This window comes from Lethenteron reissneri, chromosome 9, assembly GCF_015708825.2.
Source record: "Lethenteron reissneri isolate LAM-NWPU_2019-01 chromosome 9, ASM1570882v1, whole genome shotgun sequence".
Lineage (NCBI taxonomy): Eukaryota > Metazoa > Chordata > Hyperoartia > Petromyzontiformes > Petromyzontidae > Lethenteron > Lethenteron reissneri.
In genome coordinates, this window is record NC_083787.1 from 3,018,101 (window position 1) to 3,038,064 (window position 19,964).

At 51.1% G+C, this 19,964-nt stretch overlaps 1 protein-coding gene across 1 annotated transcript in view; it reads left to right on the forward strand.

Annotated features, from left to right (window-relative positions):
* Nucleotides 1-19,964, forward strand: part of LOC133340325 (carbohydrate sulfotransferase 8-like) — a 123,473-nt gene that overhangs the window by 91,283 nt on the left and 12,226 nt on the right. The window contains exon 3 of the mRNA XM_061548465.1: nucleotides 2,088-2,125. Within this exon, the coding sequence (XP_061404449.1) occupies nucleotides 2,088-2,125 (38 nt within the window). The remainder of the gene's footprint in view (nucleotides 1-2,087; nucleotides 2,126-19,964) is intronic.

A 19,964-nucleotide genomic window follows, 5' to 3' on the forward strand; every position in this document is an offset into this window, starting at 1 on the left:
ACTGCGCTCCATCTCCTTGGCGGACGCCCTCTCGAGGTCGTCTCGAGGTGGCCACGCCGGTGGGGGGGGGGGGGGGGTGCTTTGTGCAGAGGAAAGTGGGAACGTACAGTACTTATGCATTCGTCAAACGACGATAGAACGCTCTCTCTCTCTCGAAAAAAAGGGACTGTTAGCAACGAGATATTTATTGCAGATATTTTTTCTACGCTCGAAAAACGTAACCTAAAACGTGGAGAGCGATACGAGATATATTATTCAATTTACGACCGAGGATTTCTCGGAGAAAGCCGTTGTTCCATTATATATCCATTCCTTTTTCTTTTAATGCGTTTCATCGCGGGCGTAGCCTTGCCCTCGAGGAGAGTGAAATGAGAGCTGGATAAACCAGATTCTTTTTTTTACTTTTCGTTTATTCTCCGAGCCATTAACAGCCACACCTGCATACGTTACGTGTCCTGCAGAACGTGCAGACGATAATGGGATCTCACCCTGCATCGTGACATACCGGTGTGTGGTGTTTTATATATTATTATTATTCTTACTTTTTACTGTATGTCAGGTAAGGCACAGAGACCCTGAGAAAGAATTTAATTTTATCAGAGGAGCTTTGGGCTACAACAAAGCAATGCGGGAAACTTACGAGTGTGCAGTCGAACGTTCTAATATCGTTAACGCAACATCGATGGAACTCGAGCTGGAGATAAATTAACTGTGAACAGCAAACAAACGGTACCGCAGTGATAAAACAATTTTTTTTTAACTTAAATTAACAAAGCAATGATTGTATCTATTACTTTATTTATATTTTACTTGTATTATTATATTACTAATGTAGAATTTATTTTACTTCATTAACTTCATTTCCAGCAAAACAACTATTTTTAGCCGTGCGATGTACTGTATAGCTCCAGAGAATTGACATTCAGAAATGTACGCGCGTGTATAAACACTCATTTTATTTGACTGAAAACATCTTCATAGACAGGTGACTGCAGAACTTGGGCAATTGTTGGTAGCACAGGCTCGATGCCTGGCCGGCTGCCTTCGAACTCCTCCATAATTCCTCAGCGAGGTGTGAGAGAAGCAATCTGCATGAACGATGATGCAATTACATAAAACCAAACTAAACATTATAAATGACCACGCACCATTCACATTTTTTTGTGTGAACAGTTCACCGGGAAGGAATGCATTTTAAACGTGATGGTTTCAACGCTCTTTCGAACGAGGACAGCCAGTGGCGTCACGACCCAAAACACGCGACCCTAAACTTCGTTAAGAGTACCCAAGTCGCTGAGCCACTGTTCGCATTCCCCAACAAAGCGTACAATGTGTCTCGGTCACCGTGTTTCCAGCCTAGAAGTGGGAGAAATATCTCGGTTCATACGAATCCAAATTACATCCGTGCATGTATATTACAGGAACAGCCCCCCTCCTTGTCAATCCACTGCTGGATGAGGGGCCTCCCCGCGGGGGTCATGTGACCGCACTTGACAACGCTGGCTGGTCACTGCGTGTTGGTAAAAGCACTCCTCAGCATAGACATCGGGAGCATATAAGTCCGGTACAATAATGGGATGCTATGCATGACGGTCACCCATCACAGCACGATTCGGGCTCGTAGCCTGCTTCAGCTTCCGAGATCTGACGAGCCGCGATGCATTCTGGGTGACGAGGTCACAGGCGCATATTGCGGGTTTCAGTCTGGATTTCAATCTGGAATTATTGCACCGCGCAGACTGGGTGGCAATGCCTCGGGCCGGCTGGCACGATGTTGGTCTATTACAGTCGAGGCTCCGAGCTGTATTGTTTTGAAATAACGCGCATTACCCGGCGCCAATTAGAGACTATCAATAGCCACGTTGAGGCTGTTTCAACAGCGCGAACGTGCGCCGGAGTGGAAGGATTAGACACAGGTCACTGATGTTTTTTTCGCTCTCAAAATATTGAATGCCGAGACGGCGGGCAATTACAGAATCTAATTGCATGAAAACAGGGGTTTACCGTGTGTGTTTTTGCGCGTGTAATTTCTGTTGTTTATTTATCGCTCTTCTCTTTCTCTCTGCCCTCTCCCCCCCAACCGCCAGGGCTGATGTTGAACAACTCTCCATACCTCGGCCAACAGGTGAGCATGGAACAATGCAATGACACACTTCGTAGTCACCGATGCATCGTGGATAACACATTGCGTGGCATGAAAGGGTTGAGGAAGGGAAATCCCCCCCCCCCCCACACAACCCACAAGGAGGCCTCTCCGATGCGCTTTTCTTGTCAGTACGCACGTCCGTTGAACGTACGTGGCCAACCTTTGCTACTCGGCGTGTTGGTTGGCACGATGTCCGACGTTTCCGCTCCGCGCACTTCACCAAGGAGACTCCGGAGCGTGCAAGCCAGTCGTTGGGACACCGCAGGCCGAGAGGGATGCGCGGCACAGCACCGACGACGATTCGCCGGGCTGACGCTGCCCAGCGGTGAACCCCCGAGGGTGGATCGACGCGGGGGGCCGTGTTCGCGAATCCCGATCCGATCACGTCCTACGGGATTGAACCTCGCTCGCTCGCTCGCTCGCAGCTCGCGATGACTGGAACACGTTGTGTGCGGGGTGGAAGGTGATGGGAAAAGCAACTTTCGAAGTTTGGAAATGGAAGGCGGAAGAGAAGTGTTCTAAGACAGGCAGTAAGACGAGGTTGTGGCGGGTGTTAACACTGTTAACACAACTTGGGGTTTGGGATACTCAACATTGCGGGAGAGCGTCGCACAGTATTTGTAATCAGGGAGCGGAGGTTGCGATTGGTGGGACGTGTGTGTGCGGGGCGGAGGAGGTTTAGATTTTTTACCGAGGCGACGTTGGAGTGGCACCCAAGTGTTGTTCACGGTGGCGGTAATCAGAATGTGGGAGCGAACCCTGAAGGACAGTGCTCGACTTTGCAACAACTTTCGGAAGCAGCAAACGAAAGAGAGATCGATGGCGTTGGTGTGGTGCAATCGACAGCATTGGCCATGATGACCTCGTGACCTCGACTCGCCGGCTTGAGGGTTTCCACCGTTGAAGGGATGTCGCGCTTTGTTGAATTCTCTCGCGCGCGTGGATAAATTGTGATGGAGAGTTGCACATTTCCTCCACCTAACCGTCTGCCCCCCACCCCCTTCAAAAAACAATCTCACATTTCCACGTGTTTTTTTTCTCAACATGACATTCTAGATTTGCCACTCAAGACACTTTTGCACAAATACTGGTTATTTGGATCTTGAGTGCTTGTCCCGTGTCATTATCCACTTGCCAATCACGGCTGGGCAGAGCCGAAGGAAGAGCATCCACTCGCAATCAGTGGGGACGAAGACAGATTTCCACGTGTTTTTGTTTTCAAGCTGTGTGACAACAGCAAGGACACGATGCCTGTCAACACGGCTCGATCGCATGGTCGGCTACGTACGGTGCGATATGAAGTTCAACACACATACGGAGGTGCACCCAGCACACCACTCACTTGGCTTTTCTGACACCGTGATAGGCTGCGTGTCAACACCGTTTACACTGTGGGAGCGGTGGCGCATTGGTTAGAGCACTTCGCTATGAAACCGGCGACCCGGGCTCGATTCCCCGCTCACGGCCAATAACAGTGGACAATAGTCGAACCGGTTCTGGGCTTCGACTCGGTCGACTCGTCCTCAAATGAGTACCTGGTGCGGTGTGTAAACATCGCCACTGGGGAGACAAAGGCGGCCGGGCGTGGTGCTGGCCACCCACCCCTTGCCGTGCCGGCCTTCATAGGTGCTCGCAAACAGCACTTGCCCCAACAGTCTGTTACAGGCTGCACAGCGGCATCTTTTGTATTTGCCTTGACAGACTGTACACACCTCCTCGTTGAAATGGAACCGCATGAGCGGGCACAAGACTATAATTGCTGTGGTGTATGAATCAGAAACGTGGGCGTAAATGAAGAAAATGAACAGAAAACTTCAGTGTGCACAAAGAAGCATGGACAGACGCATGCCTTTGGATTACGTTGACGGACAAATGATGGCCAATGGTTGAGAATAATTGTAGAATGACAGCGACTGCTCGGAACACCACTGAGAGTACGTCCTCAGCAGAGACGGAGCAATGAACGCAGCTCGTTTGAAGGGAGCTTCGGTGGATTGGTGTTTTCTAAGTTATATTAAAGCTGTGCTATGGGCATCGTGCCAAGAGATAAAGGCATTTACACGCAGAACTCTCATAGATCGCGGTGCAGATATCGCCGTGGAAGTTGACCGTACAGAACTACTTCTGAAGTCAATTCAACAGGCTTCCTTATCGACACGTAGATCACACCTTTCACAAACCACGACGAGAGTGTCGGTCACGTGTTAAACCGCAACTTCTCATTCTCAGAGCTGTAAGAAGCCAACATTTATATAAAACTAGCAGCCCCCACGTCCTTTGGATGGGGCATGAGACCGTCCATCCCTCACACCCTCCAGCCAGCAAAACTTGTTTTGTTTTGTTATCACACAGAGTACGGAAGCGGCGATTAGTGCGATCCTTTTATTGCGCGGTCCCAAGTGGCTGGGCTGAGACCATCGATTCGCTGCGCTGGAGAAAACGACTCAAGCACAGATGGCTCAGACCTGACTCCCTGTCACTCACCATGGAACCCCCCCCCCCCCAACACTCGTCCTGCCACTTTTCTCAAGACAGCAAAGTTGCGTTCGGCGAGACGCAGGAGAGTGACGCGCCACTCATCTGGGACGTCTCCACGTCCGCGGCGACATCGCCGATGGTGGCTCGGAGCGGGCGTGGCACGGGTACGCGAAACGGGGGGTCGATAGCGAGCATCACGTGGAACAAACTAACTATTTTTTTTCCTTCTTGGTTCTTTCGGTAAAGTCACGTAGAATGGAAATAATAAAATAATAAAGATAAAACATGATAAAATAATTCTCACGACGTTTCGGCCACAACGCAAGCAGCCGTCCTCAGGTCAAGAACAGGTCTGTCGATAAGACAGAGTCTGACTCTGTCTTATCTGTCTTATCCACAGACCTGTTCTCCGTCTGAGGACGGCTGCTTGCGTTGTGGCCGAAACGTCGTGAGAATAATTTTATCATGTTATATTTTTATTATTTTATTATTTCCATTCTACGTGACTTTACCGAAAGAACCAAGAAGATGAATCCCTGCAGTCACGAAAGCTTCAAATCGAAATTTAACTAAATATTTTTTTTTTAAATCGCAGCAATTTGCTTCGCCGCCATTGGCTGTGCGCGCGCGAGTCGCGCACCACGTGTGTGCTTGTGTGTGTGTGTGTGAGTTTGATTGCCGCTCAAGGCCAACGCCCAGCGTGACGATTGTCGGAATCTGCCCTCGGCCTCCCCTAGGTCGACTCGGCCCCAAATGAGTACCTGGGTGCGGTGTGTAAAATCATCGCCAGTGGAGAGACAAAGGCGGTCGGGCGCGGTGTTGGCCACCCAGCCCCTTCGTGTGCTGTTCCGGCCTTCATAGGTGCTGCTCGCTCACAGCGCTTGCCCCAACAGTCTACACGGGTGGTCTTTGTACGCATCATCATCATCATCACCGTCATCATCAGCAGCAGCAACAGATTGTTATCAGCAGCAATACCAGGAGCACCATCATTATGATGATGGTCATCATCATCTGCAAAAGGCATAGAAGCATCATCATCATCATCAGTAGCAAGAATAGCATGAACACTATAAGCATCATTGATAGCAGCATCATAATATTATAATCAACAGCAGCGTCATCAGCAGCAGCAACAGCACAGCAGCAGCGCGTCGGCTATTGCCTGCGGTGGTTTAACCTCGAAGTCTTCCTCCCACCTCCGAACCAGTTCCTCCCAGGGAGTCCCTGACCACAGCGGAAGTGCTGCCCAGAGAGCGAGCGGACGACGTACACGTGACCCATTCCTCGTGTGTGCAGTGGCAGCACGGGAAGACAGAATGATGTCAGAACGAAAAGCAGATGTTCTCCCGACTACCAGCTCATCCACTTGCTGCTTAGTCGCCTTGTATGAGGAGTAGGGTATAACATTTCAGATGGAGACATTCTTGAACAGTGTAGCACACGCTTGAGGGGGCCCAGTGGCTCGGAGGTCGGCGAGTTGAGCTGGCCCAGCCGAGATCCCGGGTTCGGATCCAGACAGCCACCTGTGATTAATCCGGGATCTCAAATGGAGCGAGTTAATGGCCGTGGCCCGGCCACCAATGATTGCACACACAAAAGCCATCACATTAAAGCGTGGTTCCGCGCTACAGGTGAATTCAAGCTTGTGAGAATTTTCAAAAATGTCGGTTTAATTGTCACGTGGCAAACCATACGCGCAGTGGCAGAGCCGGCGAGAACGCGATGTGCCCCTGGTCTGTGGAACGGAGGTCCCTTGAAAGCGTTCTCAGAGGTAGCTCTGCGGCATCCACTTCCTTCGGACCGTTCTCTTAACGCGGAGGGTTGCAAATCATCTTTGAAAGATCCGAACGGGGACTTTGTCTAACGATGTGGCACGATTGGGGAAATAACGAGAGCGCAAGTGGGCGGGTGGAGGGTGGTGGGGGGTAGAAACAGTTTTGTTCGTTTAGCCGCGCGAGTCGCGGGAAACATTGCACCGTCCAAGAGTTTTGCGTGCTAAAAGTTGCGACTGAAACAAGACGCTTTGTGTGGGCTGCTCATTAAAACGGTACATATGTCGGCAAAATGAAGCGCCGTTAAAAATACAGCTCGTTTGATATCCCTCGGATCGTTTCGCCAGTATGTGCACTATTAGCATCCTTCATCAAGCAGGCCAGCTGTTAGCAGTAAGTTAAGATCATTATTCCACCCCCCCCCCCCCCCGCGTTTCTCCTGCATCGCTGGCTGATGCGTTCCGTGCCGGGCGCAATTGCCCGGGGGTGGCTATCGTAATGAGACCTTCTAATTGACAGCCCCATCCCCACCGATGTATGTAGCGGCTGCGCTGGCATTCGTCTGCGTGCCCTTCAGCTCTATGGCACCGGGCACCGATGCCGCTCTGTCCGTAGCGGGAGGGTGGGCCGCTAAGCGAGATGTTGGGGAGGGTACGAGACGGGTTGACAGAACGGGAAGCGATGAGCGACCTTGATGAAACTATCGGCTCCCACCCAAACCACCACCGCACCGCAAGCGGTCACCTTGAAGTCAAACCCACACTCGGTCCATTGATGTTCCAAGGTTTCAATCCCAGCCCAGAAGAACTCTTTGTCCCATCCTCAAACAACTTGTTCAGGGCTGGCACGCCACTCTTCATTGTCACTAGAAAATTGCTTTTCTCCCGGGGCGATGATTTAGCTGTGGATACACGCGGAAAGCGCCGGGAGCTTTGTCGGTGTGCTGAGTACCTTCTTAGTTTCGCTCCAGATTTCGCTGAATTCCCCCGAAACATTCCTCAAGCGATTTAAGTTCATAATATCTGCGGGTGTTTTTTTTTGTTCAGTTCAACGATTCCAAGATTATATCAAACACACAAATTGTAATCGCTATGAAATCTTTCTAACAAATGCTTCTCTCCCCTCCACCCCCCCACAACTATCTTGCGAATTTTGTTGTCCGTTGCGACGAGTGACAAATTAGCTTGCAAAAATCTCGCTGTGAGCAGTGCACCATCCTATCTCAGATAACGTCCTGGGGAGGATGAAGTCACCAATTTACTTCTGAAGTCACTTCGATATTTTCACCAGGGCCACACATTTTATACGTCACGTGGCAATCAAGTCAAACGTTTAATTATCACCACTTGCGTAATCCCAATGAATTAAAAAAATCGATTGTTTAATATAATTGGTATTTTTGCTGGCACTCATTGAAACAGTTGACACGATGGTGTAAGCTTCATGACCCCTTCCCCCCCAAGCCTCTTGTCCACCCAGCAGTACTCAATGTGTATGGTGGGGTAAAGTGTGGGTAACACAACCTTTTCCAAGACGTCTGACCAGCGTGGAGGAGCAGGCCAAATGTCACGTGAGAAAAACTATCCTTAGAGCGCCCCCTAGCTGAGGCCCTTCCACCAGCAGTGACGTGACCAAGTAATTGCGGGGCTGCCCCTTTAAAATTGCAGCCCAGGGTCCCAGCGCGCCAGCTCAGCGCTCTGACGTGGCATCAGATCTCCGAGCCACTGCGGCAGAGCCGGCCCAGCCACTAAGCGACCCTTGCAATTGCAAAGGGCCCCGTGGCCAGCAGAGGGCCCCCTAGAGTCACTGCTAGCTAGTGGGTGAAAAAAATCATACATCAAAGGGGCCTCCAACCAAATTTTGCTTAGGGCCCCCAAAGGTCTAGGGCCGGTTCTGTACTGCGGCCACCACCAAATGTCACTTCAGACCGCACCGTTCACCCCGCGTCGCCGGGCCACTCCTCTGCCTTCGTCAGGCGCAGGAGTTTTCGATCAGCCCCTCTTCAACGCGTGCGAGCGCGTGCGAGTTCTCTGGATTCAGCCGCTATTGTCAGCCTTCCGTGAGGAAGCGGTGTGCGGTGGTTATGTAACACGGCAACCGCTATCAGATCTTAATTCTTTCAGCACTCTGTGGCTTGTGGATTCGAACCCCCCCCCCCCCTGCTCAACCCCAGTACACATGCAAACGTTGGGGCGACGTTGGGGCAACGTCAGATGCCGTCGGCCGAACGTTGGTCCAATGTTGCTCTACGTGTGAATGTTTACGGGGTTCGGGCGGGGCACGGGCACGCGAAACGGGGGATCGATAGCGAGCATCCCGTGAAACAAACTAAATTTTTTTTATCGCGGCAATTTGCTTCTTTGCCATTGGCTGAATGTGTGGCATGGTCGGGTGCGGTAGCGTAGCGGTTAGCGCGCTGCTCTGCGAACCCGGAGGGATCCGAGAGTTCGATTCCCGCTCACGGCTAACATCAGTCACCATTATCTGAACCGGTCCTGGTGTGGTGTGTAGACCAATAGGGAGGCACTTGCCCCAACAATGTATCTGACTATATGGGGGAGCTTGATCTTTGTGTGTCATCATCGTCGTCATCGTCAGCCATGAGCTATCAGCTGCTGGATGAAGAAGGCATCTCCAAGCCAAGAGATCAATTATCCCATTTTCGTCTTTAAACATTGTCAGCGAGCACCTATTCAGTGATGCACAGCACATCGTACTTTAACTAGTGGTATATTTAACGAATTGTGGGTTTAATTGTGTTCATAGTACACAATGGATGGTGATAATTATTCAAGCAGAACAAAGATTTGGCGAAAAATGATTCTAGTAATAAACAATATTCACCATTGAAAATCGCCCTTAAGATGAAGATTCAAACATCCTACATACGTTCAATGTATTTGCAGTAATCACGGCTGCTGAGTAAGGGCCTGAAGACTCAAAATGCCAAGCGGTCAGCAACAAACAGCACCGTTGACGTTGTAATGGATACGTTCTTTGAATTGAGCAAGGGTTATAGTGACTTTGAGCGATGGGGCAGTGGGAGGGCATTCAAAAGCCCAGCGGAGTCAGGGAAGTGGGAGAACGAGAAGTGTGGTGACCTGCAGTGCGGTTAGTGGGTGAGTGAGTGGGTGAGTGAGTGGGTGGGTGAGTGGGTGGGTGGGTGGGTGGGTGAGTGGGTGGGTGAGTGAGTGGGTGAGTGAGTGAGTGGGTGGGTGGGTGAGTGGGTTAGTGAGTGAGTGGATGAGTGAGTGAGTGGGTGAGTGAGTGGGTGACTGAGTGAGTGGGTGTGTGAGTGAATGAGTGAGTTGTGGTGACCTGCAGTGCGGTGAGTGAGTGGGTGAGTGAGTGAGTGAGTGGGTGGGTGAGTGGGTGAGTGAGTGGGTGAGTGAGTGAGTGGGTGAGTGAGTGAGTGGGTGAGTTGTGGTGACCTGCAGTGCGGTGAGTGAGTGAGTGAATGAGAGTACTGTTGTGATCAGCAGTGCGGTGAGTGAGTAGATGAATGGGTTAGTGATTGAGTGAGTGTGTTGTTGTCATTTGCAGTGAGGTGACTGCGTGGGTGAGTGAATGAGTGAGCGAGTGTGATGTTGTGATCTGGAGTGTGGATGGGACGAAACAGTCTGACAGAGTCCTCGACAGAGGTGGATGTTTCAACGAGCAAAGTCCACGGGTACAGTAACCATAGCGATACTAGAGCGAAAAGGAGGCGACTGACGGTTGAATAATTACGAATAGCATTTTGTATCTGTACAAAGTTGACCTATTTTCCCCAACTCTCACTGGACACACTTTGTATCCGACCGTATCTTTCTATCTATCAGTGCTGCTCTTTCAAGGAAGCGCTCATCCTTGTAAGCAAACAAAAAAACATCTCCGTTTATGTTGCAGACCTTTAACAATTTTGTCCTTTTAGCGTCTCGTGGGTCAGCCACCCCGCCCGCTCCACAAGAAAGTCTGGTTCCAGCCGGGCCGCGCTGCCCTTTGTTTGACGGCGTCATGCTGCGTGGTGGCGGAAGGGGGTGGGAGGGGCTTGAGAGTCAGGTCAAACTTGTTCCAATGCCACAACTCCGCGTCGCATCGTCACCACCAACTCACTAATCTCACAATTGATGTGTTTTTTTTTATTTTACCAGCTAAGGCCCATTGAGCTATACGGTATAGCTGTTTTCCAGAAGCGGCCTGACCACAAATGATAGCGCAACGAAGAGGCTTATCACGTGGCACATCTATAGCAGCCAATTATTCTAAGCACATGTTGACTCTTTATGTGGAAAGAAAAAAACCGGAGTACCCAGAGAAAAATCCACGCGACCACGAGGAGAGAGACACGCAAACTCCAAATATACAGCAGGCGCCAGGGTCAGGATCGAACCCACGACCTCCTGCATACCAGGCGAGGGAGCTAACATCTCACCATAGCGAGAGAGAGACACGCAAACTCCAAATATACAACAGGCGTCAGGGTCAGGATCGAACCCACGACCTCCTGCATACCAGGCGAGGGAGTTAACATCTCACCATAGCAAGAGAGACACGCAAACTCCAAATATACAACAGGCGTCAGGGTCAGGATCGAACCCACGACCTCCTGCATACCGGGCGAGGGAGTTAACATCTCACCACAGCGAGAGAGAGACACGCAAACTCCAAATATACAGCAGGCGCCAGGGTCAGGATCGAACCCACGACCTCCTGCATGCCAGGCGAGGGAGTTAACATCTCACCATAGCGAGAGAGAGAGAGACATGCAAACTCCACATACACAGCAGGCGCCAGGGTCAGGATCGAACCCACGACCTCCTGCATACCGGGCGAGGGAGTTAACATCTCACCACAGCGAGAGAGAGACACGCAAACTCCAAATATACAGCAAGCGCCAGCGTCAGGATCGAACCCACGACCTCCTGCATACCGGGCGAGGGAGTTAACATCTCACCATAGCGAGAGAGAGAGAGACACGCAAACTCCAAATACACAGCAGGCGCCAGGGTCAGGATCGAACCCACGACCTCCTGCATGCCAGGCGAGGGAGTTAACATCTCACCATAACGAGAGAGAGACACGCAAACTCCAAATACACAGCAGGCGCCAGGGTCAGGATCGAACCCACGACCTCCTGCATGCCAGGCGAGGGAGTTAACATCTCACCATAACGAGAGAGAGACACGCAAACTCCAAATACACAGCAGGCGCCAGGGTCAGGATCGAACCCTCGACCTCCTGCATACCGGGCGAGGGAGTTAACATCTCACCATAACGAGAGAGAGACACGCAAACTCCAAATACACAACAGGCGTCAGGGTCAGGATCGAACCCACGACCTCCTGCATGCCAGGCGAGGGAGTTAACATCTCACCATAACGAGAGAGAGACACGCAAACTCCAAATACACAGCAGGCGCCAGGGTCAGGATCGAACCCACGACCTCCTGCATACCGGGCGAGGGAGTTAACATCTCACCACAGCGAGAGAGAGACACGCAAACTCCAAATATACAGCAAGCGCCAGCGTCAGGATCGAACCCACGACCTCCTGCATACCGGGCGAGGGAGTTAACATCTCACCATAGCGAGAGAGAGAGAGACACGCAAACTCCAAATACACAGCAGGCGCCAGGGTCAGGATCGAACCCACGACCTCCTGCATGCCAGGCGAGGGAGTTAACATCTCACCATAACGAGAGAGAGACACGCAAACTCCAAATACACAGCAGGCGCCAGGGTCAGGATCGAACCCACGACCTCCTGCATGCCAGGCGAGGGAGTTAACATCTCACCATAACGAGAGAGAGACACGCAAACTCCAAATACACAGCAGGCGCCAGGGTCAGGATCGAACCCACGACCTCCTGCATGCCAGGCGAGGGAATTAACATCTCACCATAACGAGAGAGAGACACGCAAACTCCAAATACACAGCAGGCGCCAGGGTCAGGATCGAACCCTCGACCTCCTGCATACCGGGCGAGGGAGTTAACATCTCACCATAACGAGAGAGAGACACGCAAACTCCAAATACACAACAGGCGTCAGGGTCAGGATCGAACCCACGACCTCCTGCATGCCAGGCGAGGGAGTTAACATTTCACCATAACGAGATAGACACGCAAACTCCAAATACACAGCAGGCGCCAGGGTCAGGATCGAACCCACGACCTCCTGCATGCCAGGCGAGGGAATTAACATCTCACCATAACGAGAGAGAGACACGCAAACTCCAAATACACAGCAGGCGCCATGGTCAGGATCGAACCCTCGACCTCCTGCATACCGGGCGAGGGAGTTAACATCTCACCATAACGAGAGAGAGACACGCAAACTCCAAATACACAACAGGCGTCAGGGTCAGGATCGAACCCACGACCTCCTGCATGCCAGGCGAGGGAGTTAACATCTCACCATAACGAGAGAGAGACACGCAAACTCCAAATACACAGCAGGCGCCAGGGTCAGGATCGAACCCACGACCTCCTGCATGCCAGGCGAGGGAATTAACATCTCACCATAACGAGAGAGAGACACGCAAACTCCAAATACACAGCAGGCGCCAGGGTCAGGATCGAACCCTCGACCTCCTGCATACCGGGCGAGGGAGTTAACATCTCACCATAACGAGAGAGAGACACGCAAACTCCAAATACACAACAGGCGTCAGGGTCAGGATCGAACCCACGACCTCCTGCATGCCAGGCGAGGGAGTTAACATCTCACCATAACGAGATAGACACGCAAACTCCAAATACACAGCAGGCGCCAGGGTCAGGATCGAACCCACGACCTCCTGCATACCGGGCGAGGGAGTTAACATCTCACCACAGCGAGAGAGAGACACGCAAACTCCAAATATACAGCAAGCGCCAGCGTCAGGATCGAACCCACGACCTCCTGCATACCGGGCGAGGGAGTTAACATCTCACCATAGCGAGAGAGAGAGAGACACGCAAACTCCAAATACACAGCAGGCGCCAGGGTCAGGATCGAACCCACGACCTCCTGCATGCCAGGCGAGGGAGTTAACATCTCACCATAACGAGAGAGAGACACGCAAACTCCAAATACACAGCAGGCGCCAGGGTCAGGATCGAACCCTCGACCTCCTGCATACCGGGCGAGGGAGTTAACATCTCACCATAACGAGAGAGAGACACGCAAACTCCAAATACACAACAGGCGTCAGGGTCAGGATCGAACCCACGACCTCCTGCATGCCAGGCGAGGGAGTTAACATTTCACCATAACGAGATAGACACGCAAACTCCAAATACACAGCAGGCGCCAGGGTCAGGATCGAACCCACGACCTCCTGCATGCCAGGCGAGGGAATTAACATCTCACCATAACGAGAGAGAGACACGCAAACTCCAAATACACAGCAGGCGCCATGGTCAGGATCGAACCCTCGACCTCCTGCATACCGGGCGAGGGAGTTAACATCTCACCATAACGAGAGAGAGACACGCAAACTCCAAATACACAACAGGCGTCAGGGTCAGGATCGAACCCACGACCTCCTGCATGCCAGGCGAGGGAGTTAACATCTCACCATAACGAGATAGACACGCAAACTCCAAATACACAGCAGGCGCCAGCGTCAGGATCGAACCCACGACCTCCTGCATACCGGGCGAGGGAGTTAACATCTCACCATAGCGAGAGAGAGAGAGACATGCAAACTCCACATACACAGCAGGCGCCAGGGTCAGGATCGAACCCACGACCTCCTGCATACCGGGCGAGGGAGTTAACATCTCACCATAGCGAGAGAGAGAGAGACATGCAAACTCCACATACACAGCAGGCGCCAGGGTCAGGATCGAACCCACGACCTCCTGCATGCCAGGCGAGGGAGTTAACATCTCACCATAACGAGAGAGAGACACGCAAACTCCAAATACACAGCAGGCGCCAGGGTCAGGATCGAACCCACGACCTCCTGCAAGCCAGGCGAGGGAATTAACATCTCACCATAACGAGAGAGAGACACGCAAACTCCAAATACACAGCAGGCGCCAGGGTCAGGATCGAACCCTCGACCTCCTGCATACCGGGCGAGGGAGTTAACATCTCACCATAACGAGAGAGAGACACGCAAACTCCAAATACACAACAGGCGTCAGGGTCAGGATCGAACCCACGACCTCCTGCATGCCAGGCGAGGGAGTTAACATCTCACCATAACGAGAGAGAGACACGCAAACTCCAAATACACAGCAGGCGCCAGGGTCAGGATCGAACCCACGACCTCCTGCATACCGGGCGAGGGAGTTAACATCTCACCACAGCGAGAGAGAGACACGCAAACTCCAAATATACAGCAAGCGCCAGCGTCAGGATCGAACCCACGACCTCCTGCATACCGGGCGAGGGAGTTAACATCTCACCATAGCGAGAGAGAGAGAGACACGCAAACTCCAAATACACAGCAGGCGCCAGGGTCAGGATCGAACCCACGACCTCCTGCATGCCAGGCGAGGGAGTTAACATCTCACCATAACGAGAGAGAGACACGCAAACTCCAAATACACAGCAGGCGCCAGGGTCAGGATCGAACCCACGACCTCCTGCATGCCAGGCGAGGGAGTTAACATCTCACCATAACGAGAGAGAGACACGCAAACTCCAAATACACAGCAGGCGCCAGGGTCAGGATCGAACCCACGACCTCCTGCATGCCAGGCGAGGGAATTAACATCTCACCATAACGAGAGAGAGACACGCAAACTCCAAATACACAGCAGGCGCCAGGGTCAGGATCGAACCCTCGACCTCCTGCATACCGGGCGAGGGAGTTAACATCTCACCATAACGAGAGAGAGACACGCAAACTCCAAATACACAACAGGCGTCAGGGTCAGGATCGAACCCACGACCTCCTGCATGCCAGGCGAGGGAGTTAACATTTCACCATAACGAGATAGACACGCAAACTCCAAATACACAGCAGGCGCCAGGGTCAGGATCGAACCCACGACCTCCTGCATGCCAGGCGAGGGAATTAACATCTCACCATAACGAGAGAGAGACACGCAAACTCCAAATACACAGCAGGCGCCATGGTCAGGATCGAACCCTCGACCTCCTGCATACCGGGCGAGGGAGTTAACATCTCACCATAACGAGAGAGAGACACGCAAACTCCAAATACACAACAGGCGTCAGGGTCAGGATCGAACCCACGACCTCCTGCATGCCAGGCGAGGGAGTTAACATCTCACCATAACGAGAGAGAGACACGCAAACTCCAAATACACAGCAGGCGCCAGGGTCAGGATCGAACCCACGACCTCCTGCATGCCAGGCGAGGGAATTAACATCTCACCATAACGAGAGAGAGACACGCAAACTCCAAATACACAGCAGGCGCCAGGGTCAGGATCGAACCCTCGACCTCCTGCATACCGGGCGAGGGAGTTAACATCTCACCATAACGAGAGAGAGACACGCAAACTCCAAATACACAACAGGCGTCAGGGTCAGGATCGAACCCACGACCTCCTGCATGCCAGGCGAGGGAGTTAACATCTCACCATAACGAGATAGACACGCAAACTCCAAATACACAGCAGGCGCCAGGGTCAGGATCGAACCCACGACCTCCTGCATACCGGGCGAGGGAGTTAACATCTCACCACAGCGAGAGAGAGACACGCAAACTCCAAATATACAGCAAGCGCCAGCGTCAGGATCGAACCCACGACCTCCTGCATACCGGGCGAGGGAGTTAACATCTCACCATAGCGAGAGAGAGAGAGACACGCAAACTCCAAATACACAGCAGGCGCCAGGGTCAGGATCGAACCCACGACCTCCTGCATGCCAGGCGAGGGAGTTAACATCTCACCATAACGAGAGAGAGACACGCAAACTCCAAATACACAGCAGGCGCCAGGGTCAGGATCGAACCCTCGACCTCCTGCATACCGGGCGAGGGAGTTAACATCTCACCATAACGAGAGAGAGACACGCAAACTCCAAATACACAACAGGCGTCAGGGTCAGGATCGAACCCACGACCTCCTGCATGCCAGGCGAGGGAGTTAACATTTCACCATAACGAGATAGACACGCAAACTCCAAATACACAGCAGGCGCCAGGGTCAGGATCGAACCCACGACCTCCTGCATGCCAGGCGAGGGAATTAACATCTCACCATAACGAGAGAGAGACACGCAAACTCCAAATACACAGCAGGCGCCATGGTCAGGATCGAACCCTCGACCTCCTGCATACCGGGCGAGGGAGTTAACATCTCACCATAACGAGAGAGAGACACGCAAACTCCAAATACACAACAGGCGTCAGGGTCAGGATCGAACCCACGACCTCCTGCATGCCAGGCGAGGGAGTTAACATCTCACCATAACGAGATAGACACGCAAACTCCAAATACACAGCAGGCGCCAGCGTCAGGATCGAACCCACGACCTCCTGCATACCGGGCGAGGGAGTTAACATCTCACCATAGCGAGAGAGAGAGAGACATGCAAACTCCACATACACAGCAGGCGCCAGGGTCAGGATCGAACCCACGACCTCCTGCATACCGGGCGAGGGAGTTAACATCTCACCATAGCGAGAGAGAGAGAGACATGCAAACTCCACATACACAGCAGGCGCCAGGGTCAGGATCGAACCCACGACCTCCTGCATGCCAGGCGACGGAGTTAACATCATCGTCACCACCGTGGCGACAGGCAGAGGCGTAGCGGCCCTAAGGATGACGCGTCCCGGACGGAGCCCGTCTTCGCGTGATGTCACCGCGACCCTGAAACTTTGTGAAAAGTCAGAGGCGTCGGGCGACATTTGCATAGCAGACGAATCGGACAGCTTTTCTCGGTCACTGGATTTCCAGTCTATAATTCGAGTACATTTATATTTGCATCCCTACGTGGACGTTACAGCCACAGCCCCCCTTGTTCATCCGCTGCGGGGCCAGGGGCGCGGGCACCATTTGACCATACTTCACCACGCTGGTCAGTGCGTGTTAGTGAAGGCACGCCTCGGCACAGGGGCCGTCCATAAATGACGTCACGCACCTAGGGGGGGGAGAGGGGGTCAGACATTTGTGAGGATGTGTGACGAGAGGGGGGGGTGAGAAATGTGACGTAACATCAAAATGCGCAACTTTAAATAAATATAGACAACACGTTCTACTTAATTAAATAGACTTTTTAATAAATGTTTTCTCCTACGACATCAGAGTGCAGCGCCACATTAAATACGCACGACAATGACAATAGTTTAAAGCGATTTGAAGCATGTTTTATTTTCAAAATGTGTGTTTTTTGGGGGGGCGGGGCAGAGCGTTGTGACGTTATATTTGAGGGGGGGTCTGAGTTTTTGTGACGCCGTGTGACGAGGGGGGTGGGGGCGGGGGTCAAAAATCGTCCAAAATCGCGTGACGTCATTTATGGACGGCCCCACAGACATTGGGAGAGTAGATGTGTCTCGGGAAACAATGACGTCAGCTCCTATGGTAGGGACCAGTATATTACGAGTGATAAAAATTCAACCCCACTCCTAATAATTCGATCAATTCATAATACAGCCGATTAGTAAGTGTTGTCATGCAAATAGAACATGCCGATTCGTTTGCGTGACAAACCTTACTAGTTGGCTGTGTCGGGTGGTGGCGGGTTTAACGACACGTTTATATTTGCGCCTAACGTGTTAATTCGATCAATTGTTGCAATTCATGGTCGCGACTTCTATTTAAGTACAGTCATCAACTCTTTTGCTTGATGATTTGAGTTAATGACAGCGCCTCAAGCGTCTGCGGGGGTGACATGAACCCAATCCACACAACGTACATGAATGGAAACACAATGAACATTCACCGATTATCTTCTTGGTTTTTTCGGTAAAGTCACGTAGAAGGGAAATACTAAAATAAGAAAAAATAAAACGTAATAAAATAAAATTCTCACGACGTTTCGGTCACAACACAAGCAGCCGTCCTCAGGTGAAGAAACAGAGTTGTCGGAAAGACAGCGCTCCAATGAACACTGCTAAGCTTGGCAGCGTATTTAAGCTGGGGTGGGAGGAGAAGAGCGCCTTGACAAAGGAGTTTACATATCAACAGAAGAATTTAGCATTGAATAAGCTGTGTTAATGTGAGATAAAAAATCACCATATCAACAGAAGAGTTTAGCATTGAATAATCTGTGTTAATGTGAGAGAAAATTTCACCATATCAACAGAAGAATTTAGCATTGAATAAGCTGTGTTAATGTGAGATAAAAATTCACCATATCAACAGAAGAATTTAGCATTTGAATAAGCTGTGTTTATGTGAGAGAAAAATTCACCATATCAACAGAAGAGTTTAGCATTGAATAAGCTGTGTTAATGTAAGAGAAAAATTCACCATATCAACAGAAGAATTTTGCATTGAATAAGCTGTGTTTATGTGAGAGAAAAATTCACCATATCAACAGAAGAATTTTGAAATTGAATAATCTGTGTTAATGTGGGAGAAAAAATCACCATATCAACAGAAGAATTTAGCATTGAATAAGCTGTGTTAATGTAAGAGAAAATTTCACCATATCAACAGAATAATGTAGCATTGAATAAGCTGTGTTAATGTGAGATAAAAAAAAAATCCACCGATTAATCAATGCGTCCCGGACGTTCGAGTGGACGACGACTGCATCGTAAGCCACGGGGTCAGAATCCAGGGCGCGACTGCAGGCCCCCAAAAAGACGAGAACAACAAAACGATGGTTCTAGATTTGAAGCTTTCGTGACTGCAAGGATTCATATAAGGGATTACATCTTGAATCATTGCCTCACTTGATACAGCTGATTCGGCTGTGACGGTCCCACCTTATGACGGAGACTTGTGTTGCCTCCGAAACGTCGTGATTTTTTGTTTTATTTTATTTTATTTTCATTAATTTTGATGTTTTTACCTACGTGACTTTACCGAAAAAACCTAAGAATAACAAAACGATGGCTGTCTGCGCCACCCGTCTGGCTGACGGTCACTGATGTTGGCCGAGATTATTATTATCATCATCCGCGCTCCTGTTGGGCGAAGTGAAGTCACCCGTTCCTCGGTTTCTGAATCATCGCCACCCGCGCCTCGTACTGCAACGATCGGCAATAGTGTGATCGCCTCTCTTGCACAATGGGAAATTATTGCGCAATCTTTGGCGGAGACGACTTTTAAACAACTTTTATTGCCGCCAGCAGCAACAGCACTGGATGCGATTCCGATATGAAATACACAAAGTCACCAGCAAACAAACAGACGCTATAAATCCACGCGCTGTGGCGCTAAATGCAGCGCGCACAACACGAAAGAAAAGTCACGTGGTGGGAGAGAGCCCAGCGAAATTCATAATAAAAAAAACCCGGACGACTTTGCCGCAGCGTCTCGAGAAGAATCTCCTCCATAATTATTGTAGCCCGCGAGGTGGGCAGATGGCGGTGCGAAGAAATGGATTCTTGAATCCATCTGTGGTGGAGATTTGCGTGTAAACTCGCTCGTGCGCGTGCGTTGGATCGGTGGAGACATCCCGACCCAGGGGACACACCACCAGAGGGATACGAATCTTACG